Source organism: Strigops habroptila, chromosome 11 (assembly GCF_004027225.2).
Source record: "Strigops habroptila isolate Jane chromosome 11, bStrHab1.2.pri, whole genome shotgun sequence".
Lineage (NCBI taxonomy): Eukaryota > Metazoa > Chordata > Aves > Psittaciformes > Psittacidae > Strigops > Strigops habroptila.
In genome coordinates this window covers 18142949-18167071 of record NC_046360.1, presented here as the reverse complement: position 1 = coordinate 18167071, position 24123 = coordinate 18142949, and the positions used below count along the sequence as shown (strand labels likewise).

The 24123-nt window shown below is 41.6% G+C and overlaps 1 protein-coding gene across 13 annotated transcripts in view; it reads right to left on the bottom strand.

The window, feature by feature from the left end:
- IQSEC1 (IQ motif and Sec7 domain ArfGEF 1) overlaps positions 1 to 24123 on the bottom strand; it is a 337453-nt gene that overhangs the window by 51867 nt on the left and 261463 nt on the right. For 10 of the 13 annotated variants that reach the window (XM_030501810.2, XM_030501803.1, XM_030501811.1 and 7 more), the window contains one exon: positions 353 to 635. In XM_030501810.2, the coding sequence (XP_030357670.1) occupies positions 353 to 635 (283 nt within the window). Of the gene's footprint in view, positions 1 to 352; positions 636 to 10296; positions 10322 to 19907; positions 20034 to 24123 lie in introns of those variants that run through there. The other 3 variants (XM_030501807.1, XM_030501815.1, XM_030501808.1) reach the window with 3 other exon arrangements.

Genomic DNA, 24123 nt, shown 5'->3' with positions numbered 1-24123 from the left:
CTCAAAATGACTCATTTTCTTGGAAAAATATTTCATGTTATTACATTTAAGTACTTGCTCCAAGCATGAAATCACAATTTCTAGCAGAACTGATTTACTTTTAATACTATTAACGTATCTTTTACACCTTTCTTCAGGAAGAGGGAAGGTGTAGCGGGACACAGGGATGACACAACACAATAAAAAAGAAGTCACAAACCTCAGAAATGCTGACACATGACTATTTTGAACTAAGTAGGTCACAGGAAAAAAGGTATTTTCAGCATTACAACTGAAATGATGCTAGAAAAGATTTTTTCCAGCTTGCAGACATGTTGCCATTATCATAACTTAGGTAACAAAGCTCAAATACCTGCTTATCTTGTAGATCTGAAGAGAGTTCATAGCTCTCAGAAAGCGATCTTGACCTTTTAATAGCTTCTTCCTCTGCTTGTTTTCGCAGTATGGATGTTGAGTGCTGAAGTTTCGGCCTCCGGGATCTTTGTTGTCCAGGGGAGACAGAATACAGCCCGTAAGCAGAGTGATCGTAATGGTCTGGGCTGAGAGCTGAGCTGTGTGTTATAGGTCCCTGGTGGTAAGTAGAGGGGCTATCCAAAGACGTGCCAGTTTCGCTGCTTGGGGCTTCACCCTCAACACTAGACAGAATGGAAAGACAGGAAAACCCTGAGGTGAGTATTGCACACCAAAATTCTCAGCAACAAACAGCATAGTTTTGCTTAGTATCATTTTATGCAGACATCCGGCATGCTTTGTTTAAATTCAGATGCAGTTAGTACAGGGTAATGTGGCTTCCATGTCAAACACCATAGTTCTTACTGCAATCTAAGCAAGTCTCCATTCTGCTGCAGAGGTCATCTTTAGAGCATGAGTCAAGCAGGAGAATGGAGCTTTCAAGCATCACTGAACTGTATACAGTAATTACTAATAGCATCCTGAGTAAGTCACTCAGCAACTACTGTGTAAAATAAATGAAAACTTAATTTTTCTAAGACTGCTCATTTCCAAGTCGTTCTACTTCAAAATGGCAGAACCTTATTTGCGCTTTTCCTTGCTTTGACAAATAAAAGCAATACCTTCTCACTGTTACATTACAGCTCGACATAAAAATTATTTTCACGTTACTCAACAGAGATTTGGGATTTAATGAATCTTGTGAGCTACTATGTTACTAAAAACTGAAGTTGGGAAAAAGTACCTACAGGAGAAATCTCATTTATTTCTCTGTTAGTGAAAGATTGCTCCCCTGGGATACTTTTGGCATGCTTCATAGGAAAGCATCCCAAGGGATGGTTTTCTAGCTAGATGGGATTTCTAGCTAATAAAAGCAAAATCATTTCAGGTAGGGAAAACACAATAGGAGCTAACTAGCAAATAAAATACCATTTTCACACGAATGCTGTTATTGCTAAGGAAAAAAGGTAAGGAAAAAACCTTTATATTAGAAGAGCTCTACACAATAGGAAACATTTTAAAACTGAGTCCTAGCCAAGGTTTATCCTGAAGCAGTAGTGGCTAACAGTAACTTGTATTTGATTTCTATCTGCAGGATGGCATTCCCACATTGCAACAGGTCAGGCACTTTCACTCTTTCATCTTTTTCACGTTTCACGTAAGTATTTACCATCTGCCTCATCCTGTGTGCACAAAGCATTGATAGAAAAACTACATTTTACTTCATTTAATCACTCAAAAGACGCAGTAAGCACTCCTCACATGCATGAATGAAAACATCTGCAGCACTTCCCCCACCTTCTGCTTTAGGAACAGGTACATCCAAACTCTAAAGGCGTAAAATTCCATGTTCCCACCACACCCTGTATTTCTTATTTTGCTTTTATTCACATGTACATGAACATAAAAAATAAAGCCTTCCTGCTGCCTCTCAGACCTGAAGTGCTGTGACCCGTGCTGCAGACACATACCACAGCAGTGCCTTCAGAGGGCTGAGCCATGGCTGAGAGAACGTTCTCCACCACCCCACAGACTGCAGTGCCAGCGGAGACCAGGGTTCACACTGGCATAACTCTCCCAGCTGGAACACTGAGCACTTTTGAAAGTCAGGGAGCAAAATGCCCCTTAGGGCTCCAAAGGTTTCTATAAACATGTAAAACTGAAAGCAAGGCCTCTTTCCGTGCCCATTAAAATATGACTCTACCCAAAAGGTATTTTCAAGCATACTTTACCCAAGCGGGAAATATTTCCAGTGTGCACACATTACTTTTTCCAAAAAGGAAATGGACAGGAAGCTAATCCCTTTCCCTCTGTGATACAGCTGGCTTTCAACTTAAAAATGACAAATCCTCCAGGGGTTTGCTAGTGACATTGAAACTGTAACCACCCATTAAAAACAAACAAATCATTCTCTCCAAAGGAGCCATGGAAGAAATTAGAACGATACTGAACTGCTTCACATCACATGACAATACATTTCCCTATTTTCATGTTCTACTGTTCTACATTTTCATTCCCTACATTTTCATGTTCTGCTAACTGTGAGGCTGTACGATTTTGTACATCACAGCTTTCTAATTACAAGCTGGTTTGTAAGTACTTTTCATACAGGTATGGTAGATTTGCTGGTAACAGGAAGTCCGGAATTATCATTGTTTCCCCTTTCTTAGGATTGGTGACTTTTTTGTCTTCCTTGCCCTTCAATTGTGAACTATTTAACAACCCTTCCACGTTGATTATCATCTCATGTTGACATTTTCGTAATACCTTCAGTGGATCACTTAACCTTTTCATCAACAGGAAGGGTACTGCCCTAATCAGAAAGAATCGGAAGGGGGTCTGCCCGAGGCTCTCATTCCAGTTAGGGGTTTCCTCTTTATCATTGGTTTGTCTTTCATACTTTTTCCAGACATAAATATGATCCCTGCCTGAGTGTAACGCTTGATCTCATTTTGCTCATGGGGCTAGTCCCTGCCATCACGTCTGACCTTTAAGGCAGGGAAGTAATTATCTTTTACAACAGGCAGCCTCCTGCCCAACAGCAGGACAGCCCTTCCGAGCAAACACACGCACACAGTTCTGCCTATCTGGGGGCTTCCTCCCATTCAGCCCTTCCTTGTTAAGCTAAGAGCAGCTGAAGTTTCATACAAATTACTTCATACAAATGAGACTGCACTGACAAAGCAAAGCTGTTTGCTTTCTATTTCTACTTTACATGTGTTTGGAAAAGAAAAATATTTCAGCAAATATGGCATGTGAAGCTTTAAGGATGACAAGGTGTATTGCTCTGCTGTGGAGGAAGTGCACACAGAGACACATGGAACAGGAACATGGAACTGAGCCTCATCCTGCCCATGTCTATTTTGAAAGACTGTATGCTAAAAAAGGTACCTTTAGTTCAAAAGCAAAGATGTCTCAGGATCACTAGCCCTTGTTCTCATGGAGGACTTCAACTTACCAGATGTCTGCTGGAAGTACAATACAGCAGAGAGGAAACAGTCCAGAAGCCTCCTGGAACATGTGGAAGATAACTTCCTGACACAGCTGGTGAGGGAGCCAGTGAGGGAAGGTGCCCTGCTGGACATGCTGTTTGTGAACAGAGCAGGACTTGTGGGTGATGTGATGGTTCAGGCTGTCCTGGGCATAGTGCTCATGAAGTGATTAGTTTTCCATTCTCACAGAAATAAGGAGGGGGTCAGCAGAACTGCCTCTTTGGACTTCCAGAGGGCGGGCTTTGGCCTGTTTAGGAGCCTGGCTGACAGGATCCCTCGGCAGGCAGTCCTGAAGGGCAAGGGAGTTCGGGAAGGCTGGACGTGCCTCAGGAAGGAAATCTTAAAGGCACAGGAGCAGGCTGTCCCTGTGTGCCATCAGATGAACCGATGGGGAAGAAGATTGACCTGGATGAACAGAGAGCTTTGGCTGGAGCTCAGGGTAAAAAAGGAGAGTTTATGACCAGTGGAAGAAGGGCCAGGCAGCTCAGGAGGACTACAAGGACAACCTGAGGCTACGAAGGGAGAACATTAGAAGAGCCAAAGCCCAACTAGAACTTAACCTAGCTACTGCTGTAAAAGACAATACAAAATGCTTCTATAAATACATTAGCAACAGTAGGAGGGCTAAGAAAATCTCCATCTTTTATTGGGTGCAGGGGGGAAAATGTAGTGACAAAGGCTGAGATACTTCTTTGCCTCAGTCTTTAATAGTAAGACCAGTTGTTCTTGAGATACTCAGCCCTCTGAGCTGGCAGACAGGGATGGGGAGCAGAATGAAGCCCCCAAAATCCAAGGGGAAATAGTCCACAACCTGCTATACCACTGGGACACACACCAGTCTATGGAGCTGGATAGGATCAAGGGTGCTGAGGAAGCTGGCAGAAATGCTCACCAGCCACATTCCATCATTTCTCAGCAGCCCTGGATAAAAGGGGAGGTCCCAGTTGACTGGAGGTTAGCAAATGTGATGCCCACAGGACCAGCAGGAGGATCTAGGGAACCACAGACCTGTCAGTCTGACTTTGGTGACGAAGAAGGTTATGGAGCAGATCATAGAATGGTTTGGGTTGGAAAGAACCTTAAGATCATCTAGTTCCAACCCCCCTGCCATGGGCCGGGACACCTCACACTAGACCATGTCACGCGACACTCTGTCCAACCTGGCCTTGAACACTGTCAGGAATGGAACATTTACCACTTTTTGGGCAAAGAAGTCATCAAAGAATCATCTTGAGTTCCACACACAGCACCCTCAGGACAACCAAGTGATCAGGCTCAGCCAACATGGGTTTATGAAAGGCAGGTCCTGTTTGACGAACCTGATCTCCTTCTCTGACAAGGTAACCAGCTCACGGGATGAGGGAAAGGATGTTGTCTACCTATGCTTGAGTAAAGCCTTTGACACTTTCTCACAGCATTCTTCTGGAGAAACTGGCTGTTCATGGCTTGGACGGGTGTACTCTTCACTGGGTAAAAAACTGGCTGGCTGGCCAAGCCCAAAGAGTGGTGGTGAATGGAGTTAAATACAGCTGGACTTGATGATCCTAAAGGTCTTTTCCAACCTAAATGATTCTATGATTCTAAACCAGACTCAGAATGCAAGCCAGGGTGACAAGGCTTCATCTGTCCACTTATTAAAAATGCCACCACACAGGATTCTGCTCCAGGTTTGCAACAAGAATTAGAATAAGCCCCCCTCTGACTAGGGGAGTAGACAGACAGCTCTCTAGCACTCCTTCATGTCCAGAAGCCACCCTGCACACACTCTTTCTCAAATGGGTGAGAAATGCAGTTTATTAAGTGTGCTGCAAAACCGAACAATATAGCGCTTGACCCCGTCCCAGCTGGACTTAGAAATAACTTCTTAATAAAGGTCTCCAACTTGAGGCATGTGCCCCCTGCTATACATGTCCAGTAGAATTACTGATAATTTTAGTATTTAAAAATATCTAGCAGATGAATTTGGTTCATCTCCCTGCAGCGTGCAATGGCACGTTAATAGGGAGACCAGCAATACATTGAGAATTCCAATTGTGTAACATTAGGAGAATGCAAACCAGCTGAAATTGACCTTTCATTTTTAGATCTCCAACTGTCTTATCACATTCCTGTTTCAGCAGAAAATAGACATTCATTATCTGCCAAGCCAGAAAAAGAAAGGTTGCTTGCCAGTATTTTACAAAGCAGAAAATGGAGCAGCTAAAGAGTGAAAATGGAAATTAAATATTTAAAAATACTTAGTACTATTAATATGACTTTGCATGAACAAAACTTTAAACAGAGCCATGGAAAAACTTTGTCTCTTTGTACATCTAAATTACTTTTTTCAAAGTGTGGCCAGCACTGACTGAATCCAATATTTTATCAGAAATTGATACTGGAAGTTTCTTGGTGCATAAATCTCCACTGTTAAACACACTCCCCACCCCAACCACACCACTCTATCAAAGAACAATAGGGAAGAAGAAAGGCTTAGAGAAAAATGGAAACAGATTGAGTTCAGTATTTTTAACAATTCTCCATGGATATATAAAACTATTGGTGAAAATCAGATTAGTTTTACTTTTTCTAATGACTGTAAACCAGTCTTAAATACCAAACATAGATGGATTCAGGCATTTTCTTTTCTTTTGGGTGTGCATGGCTCTAGACTTCCTGCAAGAGCTAAACCACACACTTTGCAAGCAGATTTAAGTTAAAATCCATCAGCCCAAGTGACATATGTGCATGCAAGGAGGATCCATCTGTAGGCTCCATCGCAGGGCAGTCAGATCAGGGTGATCCCGCAGTGCGGCTCACACTGCATTCACCCATGATGCACACTGTGCTCTACCAGCCACAGAGTCAGAGCTCATCACTCGCTCTGAACCACAGCCTAACACCAGTGTGCATGCAGTGGCTGCCAAAAGCTGCTTTTCTAACTAATGTGCCTACATGGCAAAGCTGAGTAACATGGTGCACGGCTGTATCTTTGCACTGAAGTAGCATACAAAAGATTCAAGGACAAAATGTCAAGTAAATGATGTCGCAGGCTAGGAAAAGGTTCTGGGTTTTACTGTTATTTCCCATTATTCAGATGATGAGTTCATTTCAAGAATTACCTAACAAGAAAAAGCTCTGTCTCCTCCTTCCCTCTGTCTAATTGTCAAAGGCAGTTGTGTGGTTAGCCATGACCAAAACAAAACCTTTCTCTCCAGGCATATTAGCAGCAGAAAGCTGGCAGCTCTTTTTTTCCCTGTCTCTCATTTCATACCCTCAGTTATTACTTCTGATCATGAAAGGCTGTAATTAGTAGCCAGTACACTAAAGCCACTACCATATTTTAAAACAATATATTATTTGGGATTTTTGAAGATCTACTCTTATTCTTTGATGTATTTTTAATTTTTATATTCACACCTTCCTTTTCCTTCCAACCTTGTCAAACTATCACCTCAGCAAAACCAAAGCCAAGCACAATAAAGACAAGATTTTGAAAAACAAGAAAACTTCAACATTTGAGCTTAAAATGGAAACTGGAAAGACTCCTTAGGACCTGAATTTCAGTAAGGAGCAAACCCCACGCTTTTCCATGAGTTTAACTTACTCGTTTCACTGACAATACTGGCAAAATGGTCAGAGAAGCTGCAGGTTTGGATCCATAGCACAAGCATTTACGTCTCGGAGACACTACACTATGAAAGAGAGATGATAACCAAAAGAGCAGGAATTCCCTTTATACTGAGGCCTCATACCTTATACTTAAGACTACATGCATGTAAAGAGGAAGTATATAACATCAGAAGCAAGGAATTATTCAGTATTCCCACTCACCCCATAAACCTCACAGTTTACTAGTGGTGAAGTGCATTTGTAGGACTAAAATACAAAGATAATGTGAACATATGCTTACAGAAATAATCCAAATGTTCAAACCAGTATGTTGCAGATTTAGTTTGGAACGTACAGCAACAAAGAAATTTAACATGCTTCTAAATAATGTAAATGCCAAACCAAAACTGCATTGCAACATTTTAAAATAGAACCAAAAGACCCTCCCAGCACAACAAATACTTGAGAAGTTACTTTCCCAATGAATGTTTTCTGAAATCACGTTATTTTCATCGTTCATTTAAAAACTGACTTTCAACAGTGCAATATGAAGACATGAAATTAAAAACAGGCCCAAACAACTGGATGGTACGTGCATGAGAACCAAGAAGCATTATAGTCATCCTGTAAAGTATTTGGTTTGTACATAATGAGAAGTATGACAATATAAAAGTTTGTGCTGCTACATTGTAAAGGTTTTTCCATAGCATTTTAGATCCTTAAAAGTATGAACACAAGTTCAAAGGCACACAGAGGAAGTTCATTTTCTTCTAAATCGTGGAAAGTATGCACAAGTAATATGAACACAGTAAGAGAAACATGGCCAACTTAAAATTCTAGTCAGCACGAGCTGATAAAAGCACTCAGCTTTTGGCCGTACACTACAAGTGCTCTGTTCTTTGGGAAGCAGGCAGTTGTTAAAGCGTGACTGTGGGAGAGCATGGCTTGCCAGAGACAGCAGTCAGCACTCCAGGTAGTCTGCATAATCTGAATTCAAACTGAACTCAGTGAAGGATTTATACATTTATTTTATTTGTTGCAACAGTGAAGCATCGACATGAATAGATCTTCATGAAATTCCTCAATCAAATCCATCCTTTCTGTAACTTGCCTACTATTCCTTGAATCCATGTAATTTATTCTCCTCTTCAGGAAAAACGCATGTAAACCTGGTTCCCCTGAAGTCATATCTACAAACAGAACAATTGAGCAAGCTTATTTTCTTCCTTTGTCTCAGAAACTTTTCTGTCCATAAACATTAACATGATATCTACACTTGAAGCATCTAGATGCCTAGGGACTCTGTCATGTGATTTATGAGATGGATTTAAATGCAAACCAAAGAGCGAAGCTTTTTGTATTAAAACCTCATTTCATAAACATGATTGCTGGTAAAACTCAAAACACTCAAAGATACATATCCTATATGAACAGGCCCAAATGCCCAAGAAGGAAGAAATGCTACACATGTGTTTTACACCAACTATCTCTCCTTAAAATTTGCAGGTTAAAAAAGGCAAACTCTGACTATAACTCCGAATTATAGACAGCCACTTGAAATGGATCCAAATTCTCTACCTAGCTCAAAGAATGCAGACCAGAAGTCGCCCATGGAACTAACTCTGGGTAACAGAGAGAAGCATGATGGCAGCTGCTAGAGCAGCTGGTATGGACAGACACTTCCAACATGAAGCCTGGAAAAAAGCATTTACATGGCAAAAATGTTTAGGTCAAATGCAGGCATTCCCCATAGGAACTAACCTCTACAGAAGTTAGTTTCTTGCGTATAACTTTGTCTTTACAAGTGCAACAAAGTCCTACTTTGGTTGTGAAATTTGAAGTGACAATTACAAACAGAACACTGCTAACTGAAGCTGTGACTCCCCGGACAAAACTGAATCTGCACACAGGCGTTCATTTGACACAGGAGTACACCCACTTGGGTGTACTTGGCTTTCATTTCAGTACCTGTAGCACCTCCTGCTAAAAACTAAGAGGTGTATTTAATTACAGCTCTGACGGACGCATCGTATTATGTCAAATTACTCTCCACAAAAATGTAACTTCTTAACATGCAAAACCAGCCACATGTAGTTCGTACTAGCTAGGTTTTAACTTTTTTCTCACCCCTCTCCCCTCTCACAATACTCCTCAACGGAGTGAGGACATTAATACAGTTTGCAAGAGATCAGATCTATTCTTATTGCCATGTCTGGTTTGTACTGCCTAGTAAACAAAAGTCAATTATATTCTGAACTTACACAAATCCCTGAATTCAATAAATGCAGTAACATTAACAAACCAATCTACCTTCCAATATACACTGTCAAAAGTTCAAAGCCATTACGATGGACAACAGCATTCACAGGCAGTGACAAAAGCTTTGATTCAGGAAAGAAATATTGACCAACGTGTTTTACTTAGAATGCACTCTCAGTTCAGCTGTTTCTGTCAAAAAGAAATGAAACCTTTGATGCACATCAAAGTAACGTCCCAGGTAATTCGTCTTAGTGAAGTAAAATATCACTGCAAGAAAAATCCAGACAAAATTTGCATTTATCTCAGAAGCAAACACTAACAAAGCAACTGCTTCATTCTGTAATGTTCCATGGAGTAAGACTGCCAACAACAGCCAGCTTAAGCTAAAACATGGTCTGAGACCACTGAGAGAGCAACCAGAGTTCCACAGACCAGTACCACTATGTGCACTGCAAACCTTCAGTTCCTCTCTGGGCCAAGACATGAATTCAAAATAAGAGGAAACCTGACATCCCCTTGCTTGGATACTAACAAGTTTTAATTCTCACTAAACAACCTCATGAAAGGCATTAATAAAAATGCTCTAACAAAAGGGCATTTTGGCCCGCAGTCTTACATGCCATTACTAGCAGCAGAGAGCAAGGGAAGAAAGAGAAGACATTATTTTCTCCACACCAAAACAGACCATAGGAATTAATGTCTCTTCTGAACTGCAGATGCACACCAGCAAGGTGAAAAGAGACCCAAACAAAAATCTACCCAACTTCTCCATTTTAAGAAAAACCCTTATAATAGATCTAAGAACTAAGAATACCCATTTGAAAAGAGCTTACCTGAGATTATCTTCAGCGTCCAAGGGGAGAAGAAAGGTTAAACACCTCGCATATCACCTTTGTCTATGTCAAGCAGTGGCTAGCAGACACAAGTATTTACCACAGAAGGGTCAAACAGACCAACCAACCCTCGCTCACCCTGTACCCATTTAGTGCCTTATGAACCTTACCTGCTAAAGGCAATGCTGCATTTTATTTTCATTATTCAGCAGCTAGAAAGTAACAAAGGAGACTCACAGCATCAGTACAACTTGAGTACAGCTTACAAATGCCAGCTCCTCTGCACGTAAAGACGGCAACGTCACTGCTAAGCTGTGTTAATCATCACCCAGCATATGTTTATTCAGCAATGACCCTATTCTGCACTTCAAGCTCTTTATAGAATGGCTAAAATATTATTAAAAAATGACTATGGTAATACTTTGAGGCTTGTGGCTGGAGGAAAAGTTCTCAGATTTATCAGCCCCATTTGTAGAATTTTTAGAGGTTTTTTTATGGTCAGCTGCCCCTCTTGATGTGTCAGCATAAAACATGCTGACATCAGACAATGTCGTGTATGCTTCAAAAGGATGCTTGCCTTCTCATAGGGACTAAAGCTAAACATTTTGAAGAGTAACTGCGGTATCTGACCGTTTCACAAAACCTACCACTGCAAACTTTGTCCTGTTCCTCCTCTGTGAACTCTTACACAATAGGGTAAGTGTCAGAAATCTGTGGAGTTTCTCAATGCAGCTGTGGTAGAATTTGACCCCAACTATGTACTAGTTACTCAAATATACCATTCAGCAACCCTCTTATTTAGCATATCTATGCTACATATGGCATGTATTTGAGATAGTAAGATATTAATACACATTCTACTGCTTATATCATGACATGACCTTTATACAATGCTAATTTTAAAAAGGAAGATTTAGTTTCAGCAGCTGAGGAAAAAAAAAACTATTTGCATGCACAGCTGAAGCAGCATCTGATATAATGCAAGAATCCTTGGTGTCCTGTACCAGCCACACTTGTATTTCACCTCTGTTGTGGCCTCAGCTGTTGTGTCAGGCCCACCAGAGGAAGGGGTGATATAGAATGGCACTGCTGAGAAATCTGCTTGCTGGCAATCAGGTTATGCAAGAGACTAAATACTAGTTTCCTTTCCCTAGCCAGGTTTGGTGGATAATAGTCTTCTTTCCCCTCTTACACACTGTATATCATATCAACATGAATTAGTTTAAAGATCCTTAACAAAATCCTGTTTTTTGAGTAAATAAAATGTTTCAGGCATTGAATTTCATACCTAGAACAAAACTATATTCTTGTCTTGGATCAAATATGCTTGATGAAGCCTATCATTTGACTCATTTTAAGGTTTTGCCCCTTTACTATTTGAAATGATTACGAATAAGATGCAATATAGACAACTAGGAACAATTTTTGACCAGGCCAGCCTTTCCCTTCTAGTATGCTTGAGTGCCTGGGCAAAGGGAAGTTAAGAATCATCATAAACCAGAGAGCATGCAGAGAATCCACCCAGCAGAAATAAAAACAAAACCACCTTTTTGTACTGGGCGCTGCATCACATAACGTCACAGATCACATCACAACTGTATTCATTTAGGCCATATTTTCTTTTAAAGTAGCAAACAAAAAGACCTATTTAAAACAACCCATTAGCAATATCTTGTTATCTAATGGGTTGTGCTTTAAAGCAGTGTCACCACTTAACATAAAATACTTCGTTTTCTCACTTGCATTTAAGACATAGTTAGCTAAAGTTCTCCCACTTTTAAAATCAGAAAGAAAGGGTTCGTTCAACTTCAAGTGATCATTTAACTTCTCTCTGACGTTACAGATAAACCTCATAAGGTTATAGAGCAACATACCTAAAAAAGCAATCCAAAAGGAGGATGGACTGTTAAAAGTCTGATCAGAGAAAGACCTTTTACTGATCTGACTGAATCTAGAACTATATATAACAGTGTCACTCAGTTTTAAGCACTTCACAAACCCTGCATTTTGACTGCCAACTATGTCATGCCAAGTCAAAAAAAAAAAAAAAAACCAAACCCAAAAGAGAAAGAAACCCTTCTAGTTTTATCTGTGAGAGAACAATGTGATTTTGAGGTGTAAAAGTGCAAAAAGGCACAGGAAACCCACCAGGTAGGAAATAAACTGGATGAGAACACAGAACCCTTGTTCCTGCTTCCAGTGAAGTTCAGAGTGTTGCTACCAAGGTAATGAGAATGGGAACTGGCCTTGAGCATTCTGCATGCACTGAGAGAGGTCTGTGTTGGAACTTACTGGGAAAGAATCACTGCTAACCTAGCCTTAATCACAGGCATCCTCATAAAAATGAAATTTTTATCCTCTGCAACACACCCAAGGTTTACATCAAAGTGTACAGAACATAATGTTTAAGGAAACAAAATGGTAAGACATCTTTTGTTTCGAGTATGGAGTTTTGTGGAAACAAGTAGTTTTAGGTGTTACTTAGGTTCAAGTCAACATGTTCAAATATAGAAGATATTTGCAGCCATCCTCAGAAAGATATCCTGTGTCTTACTATGTGTAAATCTTCACTCTTAGGAAAGTGAGACCTCAGAAGATTGCTTACAACCTCTAAATCAGTTGAAGAGCTGACAGATGCCTTTTCTCATTCACAAACTTCCTTCCTTTTACATTTCCTCTCCATTATGCTGAGTCTATATATTTCATACGTCTTTCTGTTCGTGGGAAATTGAATGTAGGCTTTCACTACAACTTCTGACTCACCTGAACGATGGGAACAAAAAAGTAACACAGGTAGCAATTCCTGCCTTGGAAACCTATAAATGCTATTTCAAAGCTTACTATAAACCAAGAACTTTCTCCTTACAAAGCTTATCTATTATCTGAATGTTAATATCTGCTCTGGTGTTCTAAAGAATTTTATTAGCTACTTCCAATCAGTACTTCGATGTAGAAGATTTACTGTGCATACACAGAATGCGAATAACTGTCAGGTGCTACTGCAGCATGCAGCAGCTCCTGTTCGATGCAGTGCATAGATGCCTACGACAGCTCTGCATCTCTGGCTCCCAGAAGCATGAACAATCTGCACGGGCTCCTGCTGACACAGTCGCCTTAGCTGGGGGCTGCGTGTGAGGCTGAGCACCCACAAAAGAGCATCGGGTCTAAAATACACAACTCGGGTCTCTCTTAGGATGCATAGGCTCTTTACCGCAATTTAATTCATAGGTCTGTCCACAATGCAAAATGGTCTTCTAGGACAAGAGCAGAAGTCCAGTTCCTAAAAACAAGAGTCACCATTTTGGGAAATGAAAATGAAATATTAGGCAAAGACAGATTTTGAAAATGTCAACCAAAGGCAGTCAGAAATGATCTTGTGTAATATGCTGCACTGTGGCAGCACAGGAAAACCTGAAATACTTCTTTTCTTCTAGGCTAACCTAATCAAAAACACCTCAATCACATTTTAATAGCAAAACAAGAATCCAAGTTTGCAACAGGTTGTCACCATTTGGGACGATTCCCTTAAGGCTATTCCCTTAAGGGCAATCCTCTCTTCTTTCAATTTCACAAAGCATTAACTACGAACACTAATCGGAAACTATTAGAAGTCCCATTCTCCCAAAACTTGAAGCATCAGAATCACCTCCTGCTAGAGATCAGTTTCTACTAAATGCTCCATATCACTGGTACGTTCTAAACAAGGTCTGCAGAATAAAATAGAAGAATATATAAACAACAATAATGAACTGCCTTTCTTTCCAGAATCTAAGAACAGCTGAAAATATCTAACATTCAGCAGCCAGAGAAATGTTAACTTCAAAACATGAGAAGCACTCCAGACACCTCTAGAAAGGAAATTCAACAGCTATTTCACAGCACATTACAATAAAGCAGAACCACATAAGAAAGAAAAATAAAGACAACTTTTATACCCAATTGAAAGTGCAGAGGGAAGTTACGTTGAGAGAAAAGCTTTTATTAAGCTGAAACATGACCAGAAATTCAGGGCTATCTACAGGCCTGTTCTGTCATATGTACTATTAGACCCCTAGGACCTGCAGCTGGATCAGGAACACTGCTGTCTGTCTCATTTGAATGATGACTTCCTCAGCACAACCTCCCAAACAACGAGGGAGACCTGTCTTTGGTATTATTTTTAAAAGCGGGAGCGCTTCTAACTAAATCATCCATTCCTTCATGAAGATTTATCCTTGGAGTTCTGTGCAAGTACTGACATGGCCTACCCCAACTTGACTCATGAAAATTGAATGGATCACAGCTATAATCATTACTGCTGAAGGCTACACTAAAAAGAATACACTAAACTCAAGTTAAATATGGTCCAACATACAGCGGTCTGAGCTATGGTGCCCATAGCCACTGCAGTATTTAACTCTGTGATCTGAGACAGAGTTAGGTTCGTCCTACTACAAAGGTGGGGACTGAAAATTAAACTGAAGTCAAATTGTGAACTTTCCTGTAGTGCAGTTTTAGGACTGGCTGTAAACATACCCTGCCACAGAAAATCCATCCTTGTTTCCTTTACACTGCATGAAGATAACCTGAAAGTTCATGCATATATGAACAGAAAGAAGTCAGTTTTCTTTTTCTCTGTTCTTACCAAAACGTTTAAACTCATGACATATCCATCCTTGTTAATCTTGTTAATTTTATGGGCGAGTGACATTTTTTGGACTAAACAATGCAAGTACCCCTCAAAACAAGCTTAGGATTCTTTTTCTATTGCCCTGCCCTGTATGTAGCCACTTATCTAAAAGGAAGCCAAATCATATCTGCTGCATTTTGTTTGTGCTTGCACAACATGAGGCAACAGGGAATTTGGTCCTTTATTTTTAAGCACAAGTTTAACTAGGGTGACATTGAACTACTGAAAGAATCTGATTAACAGATATACTACGTCAATTTCCTGTATTAAAGGCTATCAAAGCCATCATTCTAATTTTCTGCTACTCTCACAGGGACAAAAGGGTTGGTTTTATTTATCATACCAAAGATTGGCTTTTTTACTTTGCTTTTATTAAAGACATCTTTACAATAATTTCATGAAAATGTTTCTAGTCTTTTCTCTTTGGTAAGGAAGCAAAAGAAGATTTATTTAGCTACATTTGCAGTCCCCTTTAACATAATACTAGGGCTTTGTGCTCCAGTGGATTAAAGCAGCATCTGTTCTTCTCTGGAAACCTGGAGTCAAATCACAGCAGTGCAGTAAACTCTGCCTGTACCCTAACTGGAATCATCCTTCCTCCAAATAAAATACAAATGAATTCCTGAAAGACACAAGAATGGCTATGTAACTAAAATACTTTTGGTTAATATGTCTTCCCAAAAAAGCCCATCTTCAGTAACTATTTCTGCATAACAAAGATGCATGAACTAAACAAAATCTGTATTTACATAAGTTTTGACATAAATGACAATATACAGGATGCTAAAAATCATCTTACAAATCCAGGGCCTGATTCTGCTCTTATAGCTAACTACACAGTCTTCTCAGGCAACAGAAATAAAGAAGCAAACCTGGGAATATGATTTTCGCTTGTGGCCCATACTCTGTTTAAACATAAATGACATCTAAACAAAGCACAATTAACAAAACCAATGCACCAACACACTTTCTCCCCAAACCCATGATTCCTCTTGTCATAACTCCAGTTGCTCTGCTGATCAGACAGTGTCCGGGTAAAGGGCACATCCTCATGTATTTAATGTAACAAATAGAGCAATCAGGGCTCCATCTTGATTACAGTTTCTGAGGTCTCCTGCAGTTCTGTTATTAAATAAACATAAAAAGCAGTAATTGATTGACAGCTACTGTGATTAAAATATGCTTGGCTCTGAAATTAGTGATAAAATTGCCATCAATTCTGACAGAAAAAGAACTATGTAAATGATGAAAGAGCAAGAAAATCACACCCTTAATGTTCTTCCTAAATTACAGCAAATCCTTGCAACGAATAGGCACAACAACCCACCAAGTCTACATCCATGCATCACAATGCCCAAAGCCACAAAGTGTGCTTTTTTCCTCATAAAATTTTGCTCCTTCACAGGTTTTTTTAAACAAACAAACAAACAAAGAAAAACTCCAGTGACTTGAAGCACCCATTTACACCTGTCAGAATCAGGCAGAAACTGATTCTGTTGGGTTTACAACAATGAGAGTGCATTATGTTGGATCTTGAGACACTATGGAGGCCTAGTGGATGATTTCCAGAACATCTTTATGGCATTAATATTTCCAAAATAAAGCTGCCCTTATAGTAGGCTAGATCCAATTTTGCTCATTGAGAGTCACACTGTCGAGGCTATAAAGTTAAGGTAACGCATTTTCTTGAATTTCGGTTGGAACACCACACAGTAGGCAAAAGAACATGTTTTACTAGGAAAGCAATATTTAACTTCTAGCACTCTTGTTTCCTAATGTTCTCCCAGAGACGCCTGAAGTCGGAGTTGTTAAATGCCTGAAGTTTGAGAAGTGTTAAACATTAGGAAGCACAACTGAAATATGTGAGGAAATGTCACGTACCTACAGGTAACATCTCCACAAGTGTAGGTTTTGGTTTGAGATGGCACTTTACATCCACCAACAGAGGACTGGCTACGTCTAGGCCAGCTTTTATAATTCACAGCTACTTCATAGGGGTGTTCAGGGCAAATACAGTTTGCAAGCATAATTAGAATAATCATGTAAGCATGCTAATCAGCTACACAATTATGAGATCTTCCTCTTCAGAAAACTTGATCCTTGAATGCCACCTTCATACTCCAGAGAAAACATGACCGGTATAAAGGTAAACTTTTCCACCCAGAAAAGGTAAAGGTTTCCAGAGTAAACTGTTCCACCCAGAGTCCTAGCACCTAACCTCTAGATCCTCAAATGCATGAAACAATCCCAGCCTCCAAGTGATGGAAGAGCATTCTCATGAAGACTCCATGTTTTGAGTAATTCTTTCTATAGCCATACAAAGTTCTCTTTGAAAGAATTTTCATTTTGCAAATATGAAATTGTCACAGGGTGAAAAAAAACCCCATGTAAGGCCACAGGGCTGTCTATCCTAGGCAATCACTTCCCAGTTCTCAAGAGGAACACCTTGGTTCCTGGAACAAGCAGTTCCTTGTCAACTGCTGGTGAAGGCACCTTCTCGAGCAGAGGAGGTCTGCCTGCCCAGCAGTAACGCACTGTGTCAGCTCCTAGCAACCTTCCAATACAGATTTGTAACAGGAACAACAATTCAGAGTTACTGTTCATTCTAGTATTTGTACTTTTCAGGTGAAAAACTGAATCCTTGGACTTCCTTACCTGGAAGTTGCAAATTTTTCAATGAAACTAAATTGCAAATTGTTTATTAACTGCACCAGGATTCCCAGAGATCTTCTAAAGGGGCAAAGAAACAACTAAATGCTGTCGATAGGTGAAGCACTGTAATTGTCACTGATTAGCTCCAGATCTCGCACTACGGTTACTATAATGGATCATAATGAATTATTTCAGATTAGTACCTGGATGACAGCTGACTTCACACATGAAACCTAAATATCAAGCACTCATTTAACTAAGAGGAAAAAAACCAGCTGGCTGAGAGTATATAACAGTACTCTCAATATATGCAATTTCAGGAGCTAGAACAAGACATCACAACAACAAATTATATCTGGTACAGAAGTAAAGATAAAACGGTCAGTGTGTCGTTTTATTCCGCACGGCTTACGTTCCCCCCAAGCACTAGGCAGATGTAATGAATTCTGTGTTTATGTGAAGGTTATCTGCTACAGGAACAGACACAGTTAAATACAACCATCCAAACTAAGTACTCAGCAATTCCTCTCTTAACACATCAGGCAGAATAATTAAGTTTAACTGAAAGGAAGTGCATAGCAATGTGCAAATGGAAGAAAAAAGTCTGAAACAATGACTGAACAGCAGAATGTGACTGTGTGAGTAGAGGCAAGCCTGTCACTAAAGTAACATTTACCAATTATGTTTTCTAGCAAGCCATGCAAATGTAATATCACTTATGCAAACATTACCAACTCCACACAGGAAACTTAAAAGCTCAACTTTATTATTTTCCTTCAGGGTAAAAATGAGCTTGAGGATCATTAAATGTGTGACTAAACTGTACTATAAAACATTTTTCTTTATGAAAAAAATACAAATTTTTTCTTTTCCAGAAAAAACACTGTTGCATTCATACGTTGTTGCATTCATATGTAGTTACACTGAATCTAGTCACTTCCTCCTTTTATATTTTTCCAGGCGCGCACACACCCCATTTAAGATATTGCCTATCTTTATTTAAATCAAGTATTTCTTTAACAGTCGATCAGGCCAGAATGTCACTGAATTATTTGGCGGAATAAACTTTCACAGCGCACTGGAGATAAATTCATTTTGCGTGTGTGCTTGCCAGGATAACTATTTTAGTCTATCATAACCTACACACAGTATTGCACAAGAAAAACTCGTTTGTACATCTAGTGTTAGTGGTTTGTGTACAGAGTACTGTGCTTTTGTAATTTTGTCACACGTTAATTCAGTAGTTAACAACATCATAACAATAGGGACCTAAGGTATTAGCATGAGAAGTTCCATTTTCTGTTTGTCTTGCATCACTTATCCAGTATCGCTGCTTCAAAGGCCTTTGAACTGAACTGTCTTTTCTCTCTCTGGCTGAGGGGATGAGTGGTGATGGTACCAGTGGGTTCCATGCACCTGCCCATGCCGGGAGCCACCCGCCAGGTCTCTGGGTCTCGCTGCTGGGAACAGCGAGTCCCAGAGCTCTGAAGCAGAACCCGCTGCTTGTCTGATGCCAGCCACGTGATTTCTTGCACTGTGTCAAGATCAGGTGAAAGAAGTGTATTTATGGTTGTGTACACACACGCATGTACCTCGGCAGCAACGCACGTGCCAAGTCAGATCGCACCTAGCAGCACCCCTCTCTAAACGCTTCTGGCTTTGTAACTTCGCCTACAAAAGAGGAACAGGTTCACTTCTGACACTGCACGGAAACAACCACGAGTTCAAACTTATGGCAAGCGTGATGAGGAACGGCTGAGGGAACACGGCGGGTTTAGTCTGGAGAAGAGACGGCTCAGGGGGGGCCTTATCGCTCTCTACAACTATCTGAAGGGAGGTTGTAGTGAGGTGGGGGTCGGTCTCTTCTCCCAAGTAACAAGTGACAGAACAAGAGGAAACGGCCTCAAGCTGCACCAGGGCAGGTTTAGAGGGAGATGAGGAGCAATTCCTTCCCCAAAGGGTGCTCAGGCATTGGAACAGGCTGCCCAGGGCAGGGCTGGAGTCACCGTCCCTGCAAGTGTTCACACACCGTGTAGCCGAGGCCCTCAGTGCCATGGGTTAGTGGTGGCCTTGGCAGTGCTGGGAACAGTTGGACTTTATGATCTTAAAGGTCTTTTCCAACCTGTTTTTTGCTATGATTTTGCTATGATTCCATGGTTCTACAATAGCGGAGTTCTCCCCCCTCCTGTCCTGACCCAGGACACCAGCCCCTGAACAACACATTCGCCACGAAGCCACCGCGCAGACAAAGGGGGTGACCCCGCGGCCGCTCCGCCCGACTCCCCTCCCTTACAGCTCCCCACAGCCTGCACCGCCGAGGCCGGGCAGCGGCGGGGCGCAGCCCTTTGTGTGTGACAGGACGGAGCTGCCGCCGAGCCGAGCCGGGCCGGGAAGGCGCCCCGGGGAGGGAACCTCCCGTTGTTCCCCCCCACCCCCGCCTCAACCCGCGGCAGGTCTTACCAGCTGTCCAGCTCCAGCTCCAGCAACGACTGTGTCCTCTCGGAGCTGCAGTGCAGGCACCACATGGCTGCCCCGAACTCGCAGCCGGCTCGCTCCCGGCCGCCACCATCGCAGCCGCCCCGCCTCCGCTCCCGCTCCCCTCAGCGGCCGCGCGCAGCTCGGTGGCGGGAAGCGGCGGGGGGGGGGGGAGCTGTGAGGAGGGTGAGGGACGGTTACCCGGGCAACGTGAGGCGCCAACGGCCGCGGCGCGCGCCCTCCCCTCACGGCCCCTCAACTATGGCCGGGGGCCCCTTGGGCCGGTTCCGGGGGACCTCCGGCAACGGTGTTGTAAACGATGAGGACTTACTTTAGCCTAAAGGGGCCGACAAGAAACCTGAAGAGAGGCTTTGGACAAGGGCCTGTAGGGACAGGACAAGGGGAATGGCTTTAACCTGCCAGAGGGGAGATTGAGATGAGCTCTGAGGCAGAAGCTCTTCCCTGTGAGGGTGCTGAGGCGCTGGCACAGGGTGCCCAGAGAAGCTGTGGCTGCCCCATCCCTGGCAGTGTTCAAGGCCAGGTTGGACACAGGGGCTTGGAGCAACCTGCTCTAGCGGAAGATGTCCCTGCCCGTGGCAGGGGCTTGGAACTGGATGAGCTTTAAGGTCTCTTCCAACATAAACCATTCTATGATTCTAATTTTATCAACACCACACACATTCAAAACAGCAGCATTGAAACTTCCCTGTTGTTGGTCTGAATATTAGCACAATAATCCAAGTCCTATCCGCTTCCCATAAAACCTTGTTTTCATATGTGTTAACCTGGTACGAGGTGGTTTGAGGCTCACAATGGCAAGGCAGAGCACGAACTGATGCTGTGAAACATGCAGAAAGCAAACATACACAGAAATACATTAAGTGCTGTGGAAGCCTGGTGACAGCAGAATGATTTTGGAATGAGTGGTTGCTTTCTTATTTAAAAACTACCTGTCAGAATTTGGCATAGAAATGAGTAATTCAGAAAAGATTTTAATTATCATCCTTCATTGCCCCACTGAAATCTGACCTAGAAAGCTTGTGGATTTTGCTGCATCATATCCCCAGTGTTTTCACAGCATTTGCAAATGGGAATGGAAAGAAACCTCCACCTCCTCCAAACACACGGTAGCTCAATAGTAAAGCTAGTTCCGGCAAGCAGGAATTCCTCACTGGAATTACAGAATAAAAACCAGACCACACCACCTGAATTTCATCATCGCAGTGTTTGACACATGAATAACAATCCTCCCTCAGTTTTTTTCAAGCAGATTCACCAAGCAGTGATTAAAGTATTGCACAAAATCAAGTCTAAACAGAGCTAATTGTAACCTAGTAATTCATAAATGGAAACCATCTCATCTCCTAGAATACTGTAAAAGGTGCTTTAATTTATATAAATGCCTCTTATATAGAAACCACACACCTGCAAAGGAATATATTAAAATCATATAATTTTCTCACACACAATACCATTTTACACGCGTACTTTAACAAAGCATTAACAAAAATGCTTATGCTTCATGATGCTTCCCTACTCTTCTTCCCTCAAAGCCTACAAAATAGAAGGGTTTGCAGCCTATCTGGAAGGTCAGTCCGAGTGCGGAAGAACTAAGGAGTCAGCCAGTTCCAGAGCTCATTGTCCCAAGGAAACACAACCTTACCAAGTGTCTGCTCCTGTCCAAAATGCTGTCTGAGCTCCTCTGCTGATCTACACCACAAATGAGTTTGAAGAGTACTTGCTGAGTGACAGCTTCTTTGGTAGACTATTCCTGCTGCAATTTCAGCTTTACAGGTCAAAAGAACAGCTGAAACTGCACCACAAAACCTGTGGATAAATACGGCTTCCTAAAGGTACAAAGAAAAGAGTGTTTCAAAAAATAGTAAGGTCTGTATGATTAATATCCTGCAATAACAAGAGAGAGCAAGACAAGTTTTAACTTTAGGGTTTCCTATTTCATGGAACCCTCAAAACATCTTGCTTTCCAAAATAAGTTTCCCTTCATCAAAATAAGCACCATGTCTATGTAAGCTGGGCAAGCTGTCTAACCACAGACACTCCTTGTCTTCATTTTGATGCCAGGTTGCTGGAGAAGGGGAAGCTAAGGAAGCAAACAAGAACTGTTCTTCGAGGGTAGCGAGGGGGGGAGCGGTTGGTAAACTCAGCACTAATGGCTTCATTCATAACGATTTGCACAAAAATCGGTGCAATTTTGTGTAGGTACAGAGCAATTTGCACTGTACTTTTTAGGAATGGAAATACTCCAGCACACAAAAGCAGCACTGGCTGGTCTCTGTAGTGCGGGGAAACTCAGAAGGTTAGTCAGAAACTAAAAATGTTGCTCAAACAAATCGGGTCTAAGAGCGAGCACAATAGAAGGCCCGATGTGCCTTCGTGCTGTATATACAACATACCTCTTATTTACAATACATTCCATGAGAGCTGATCACATCTTTCTGGATGATAAAAAGAATCAAAGCAACTTTACTTAAAGCCAGTTAAACATTTGGATCAAGTGTGTGCGCTTTGCATAGTTTCCAAAGGAACCATTAGGCATAGATTCCAATAAGCCTGGATTTAACTAGCCTTCAGTGAAACTCAAATACATGAAGGAAGGACACACCTACACCTTCTGTTTTGACAGTAATGCCACTGCAAGTCTATAACCAGAGACTATTTACACTGCCATGCCTGCTTTCAACATCTCATGGTTACCCAGACAGTCTTCCCTACAGACATTCTGGGACAGGCAACCATCCATACCACGTTTTTCTGGTCCTGACTCAATGCTCTCCTGCACCAAGCTCCATCTCTACTTGTAAACGGCGACAAATCCAAAGCAGAAATATGCAATCTGCAAAAGTCAACTGCTCCTCTGAAAACCAGTTTCCATTTAGAAACCAAGTGCTGGGAGTTTTAGTGTGGGCTGAGCGGGAGGATATGTACTGAAAAGGGTGGCTGAGAAGCTCTGACCTGAAAAGCAGTCACAGAATCTTCTCAAGAATGTGCTTTTCTGAACCTGCTTCAAACAGGATCTTCCTTCTACAGATATGAACATGCTAGGTAAGCAACCAACCAGGCAACAGTAACACATCCCACTTCAAACACTATGTGGATAATCATTACAGCTTTCCCCTCCTCAATGTCAAGAATCCAGAATTCTCAATTTTCTTTCAACCTTTCTGCTACAAAGTTTTTGTTAAATCACACCTTGGTTTAGTAAGTCTTTAAAACCTGAACTAGAGATTAAATGTCAAAATCATCTATGTATTTAATATCTTGTGTGTATTCCAACGGGGGAAATTAAACACAGAAGAACAAATTCTTGCTGCACTACGCAGATGGCATTGTGGTTTTCGAGTCAAGGCAGCCTGATGCAATTATTTTTGGAGTGATTTTTTTGTTAATGTTTTAACATTCCAAAACCACCTTTGTTGAACCATAACCCATACTGCATAATCCAGTCTGTCTCAGGTAACAGTAACCTTAATCCCACCTCCCTCAGGTAACAGTAACCATAATCCATCCTCCCTCAGGCAACCAGTAAGGATTTTTCATTGACATCTAGGCTTGACCTTTTAGGACAGCTTTTTGGTGGCACATCACTACGTGGTTTTGCTATCCTGACTACACAGGTGCAGGGCTTACGCTCTGTACCAAACATACAGAGGTGATGTTTCAGGCCTTAGAAGACTGGGGCAGGAGAGGCTTTTATAATAATACAGAGCCAATGTGGACTTCTATGCCACTTTATATACCTGCGCTTTGCAAAGGAAGCTTTGGCAGAACCAACAGGACATACAGAGGCTATATACTCTGTTGCTCTCCCACTGCTATTTTGTCATCTAACCAGCAGTAGGGCTGCCATCAAGATAGTGTAGAAAAATGCAGCGCAGGATAAGGAGTTAGAAAAGTAATTTTTCATGTCTTAGCATCCTTATTCCTGGCAATTTGTTGGAGCACAGCTAATGGACAACTCAAAGTTGCTCCATTAAAACAAAGATCACCTTGGCTTAAAAAACCAAATGAGGAACTAGGAAATTTCTGTGCTAGAGGAAGTGAGCAAAGGTTTCAGACTACGACCTCAGGCTCCCCAGCTCAGCCCAGAAGCCTGAGGCAAGTAACTGTGAGGCAGGCAGGCTGGCTGAGAGCCGGCTCATTGACTGCACCCCACGGCAGTGCTGGCAGTGTGACCAGCAAC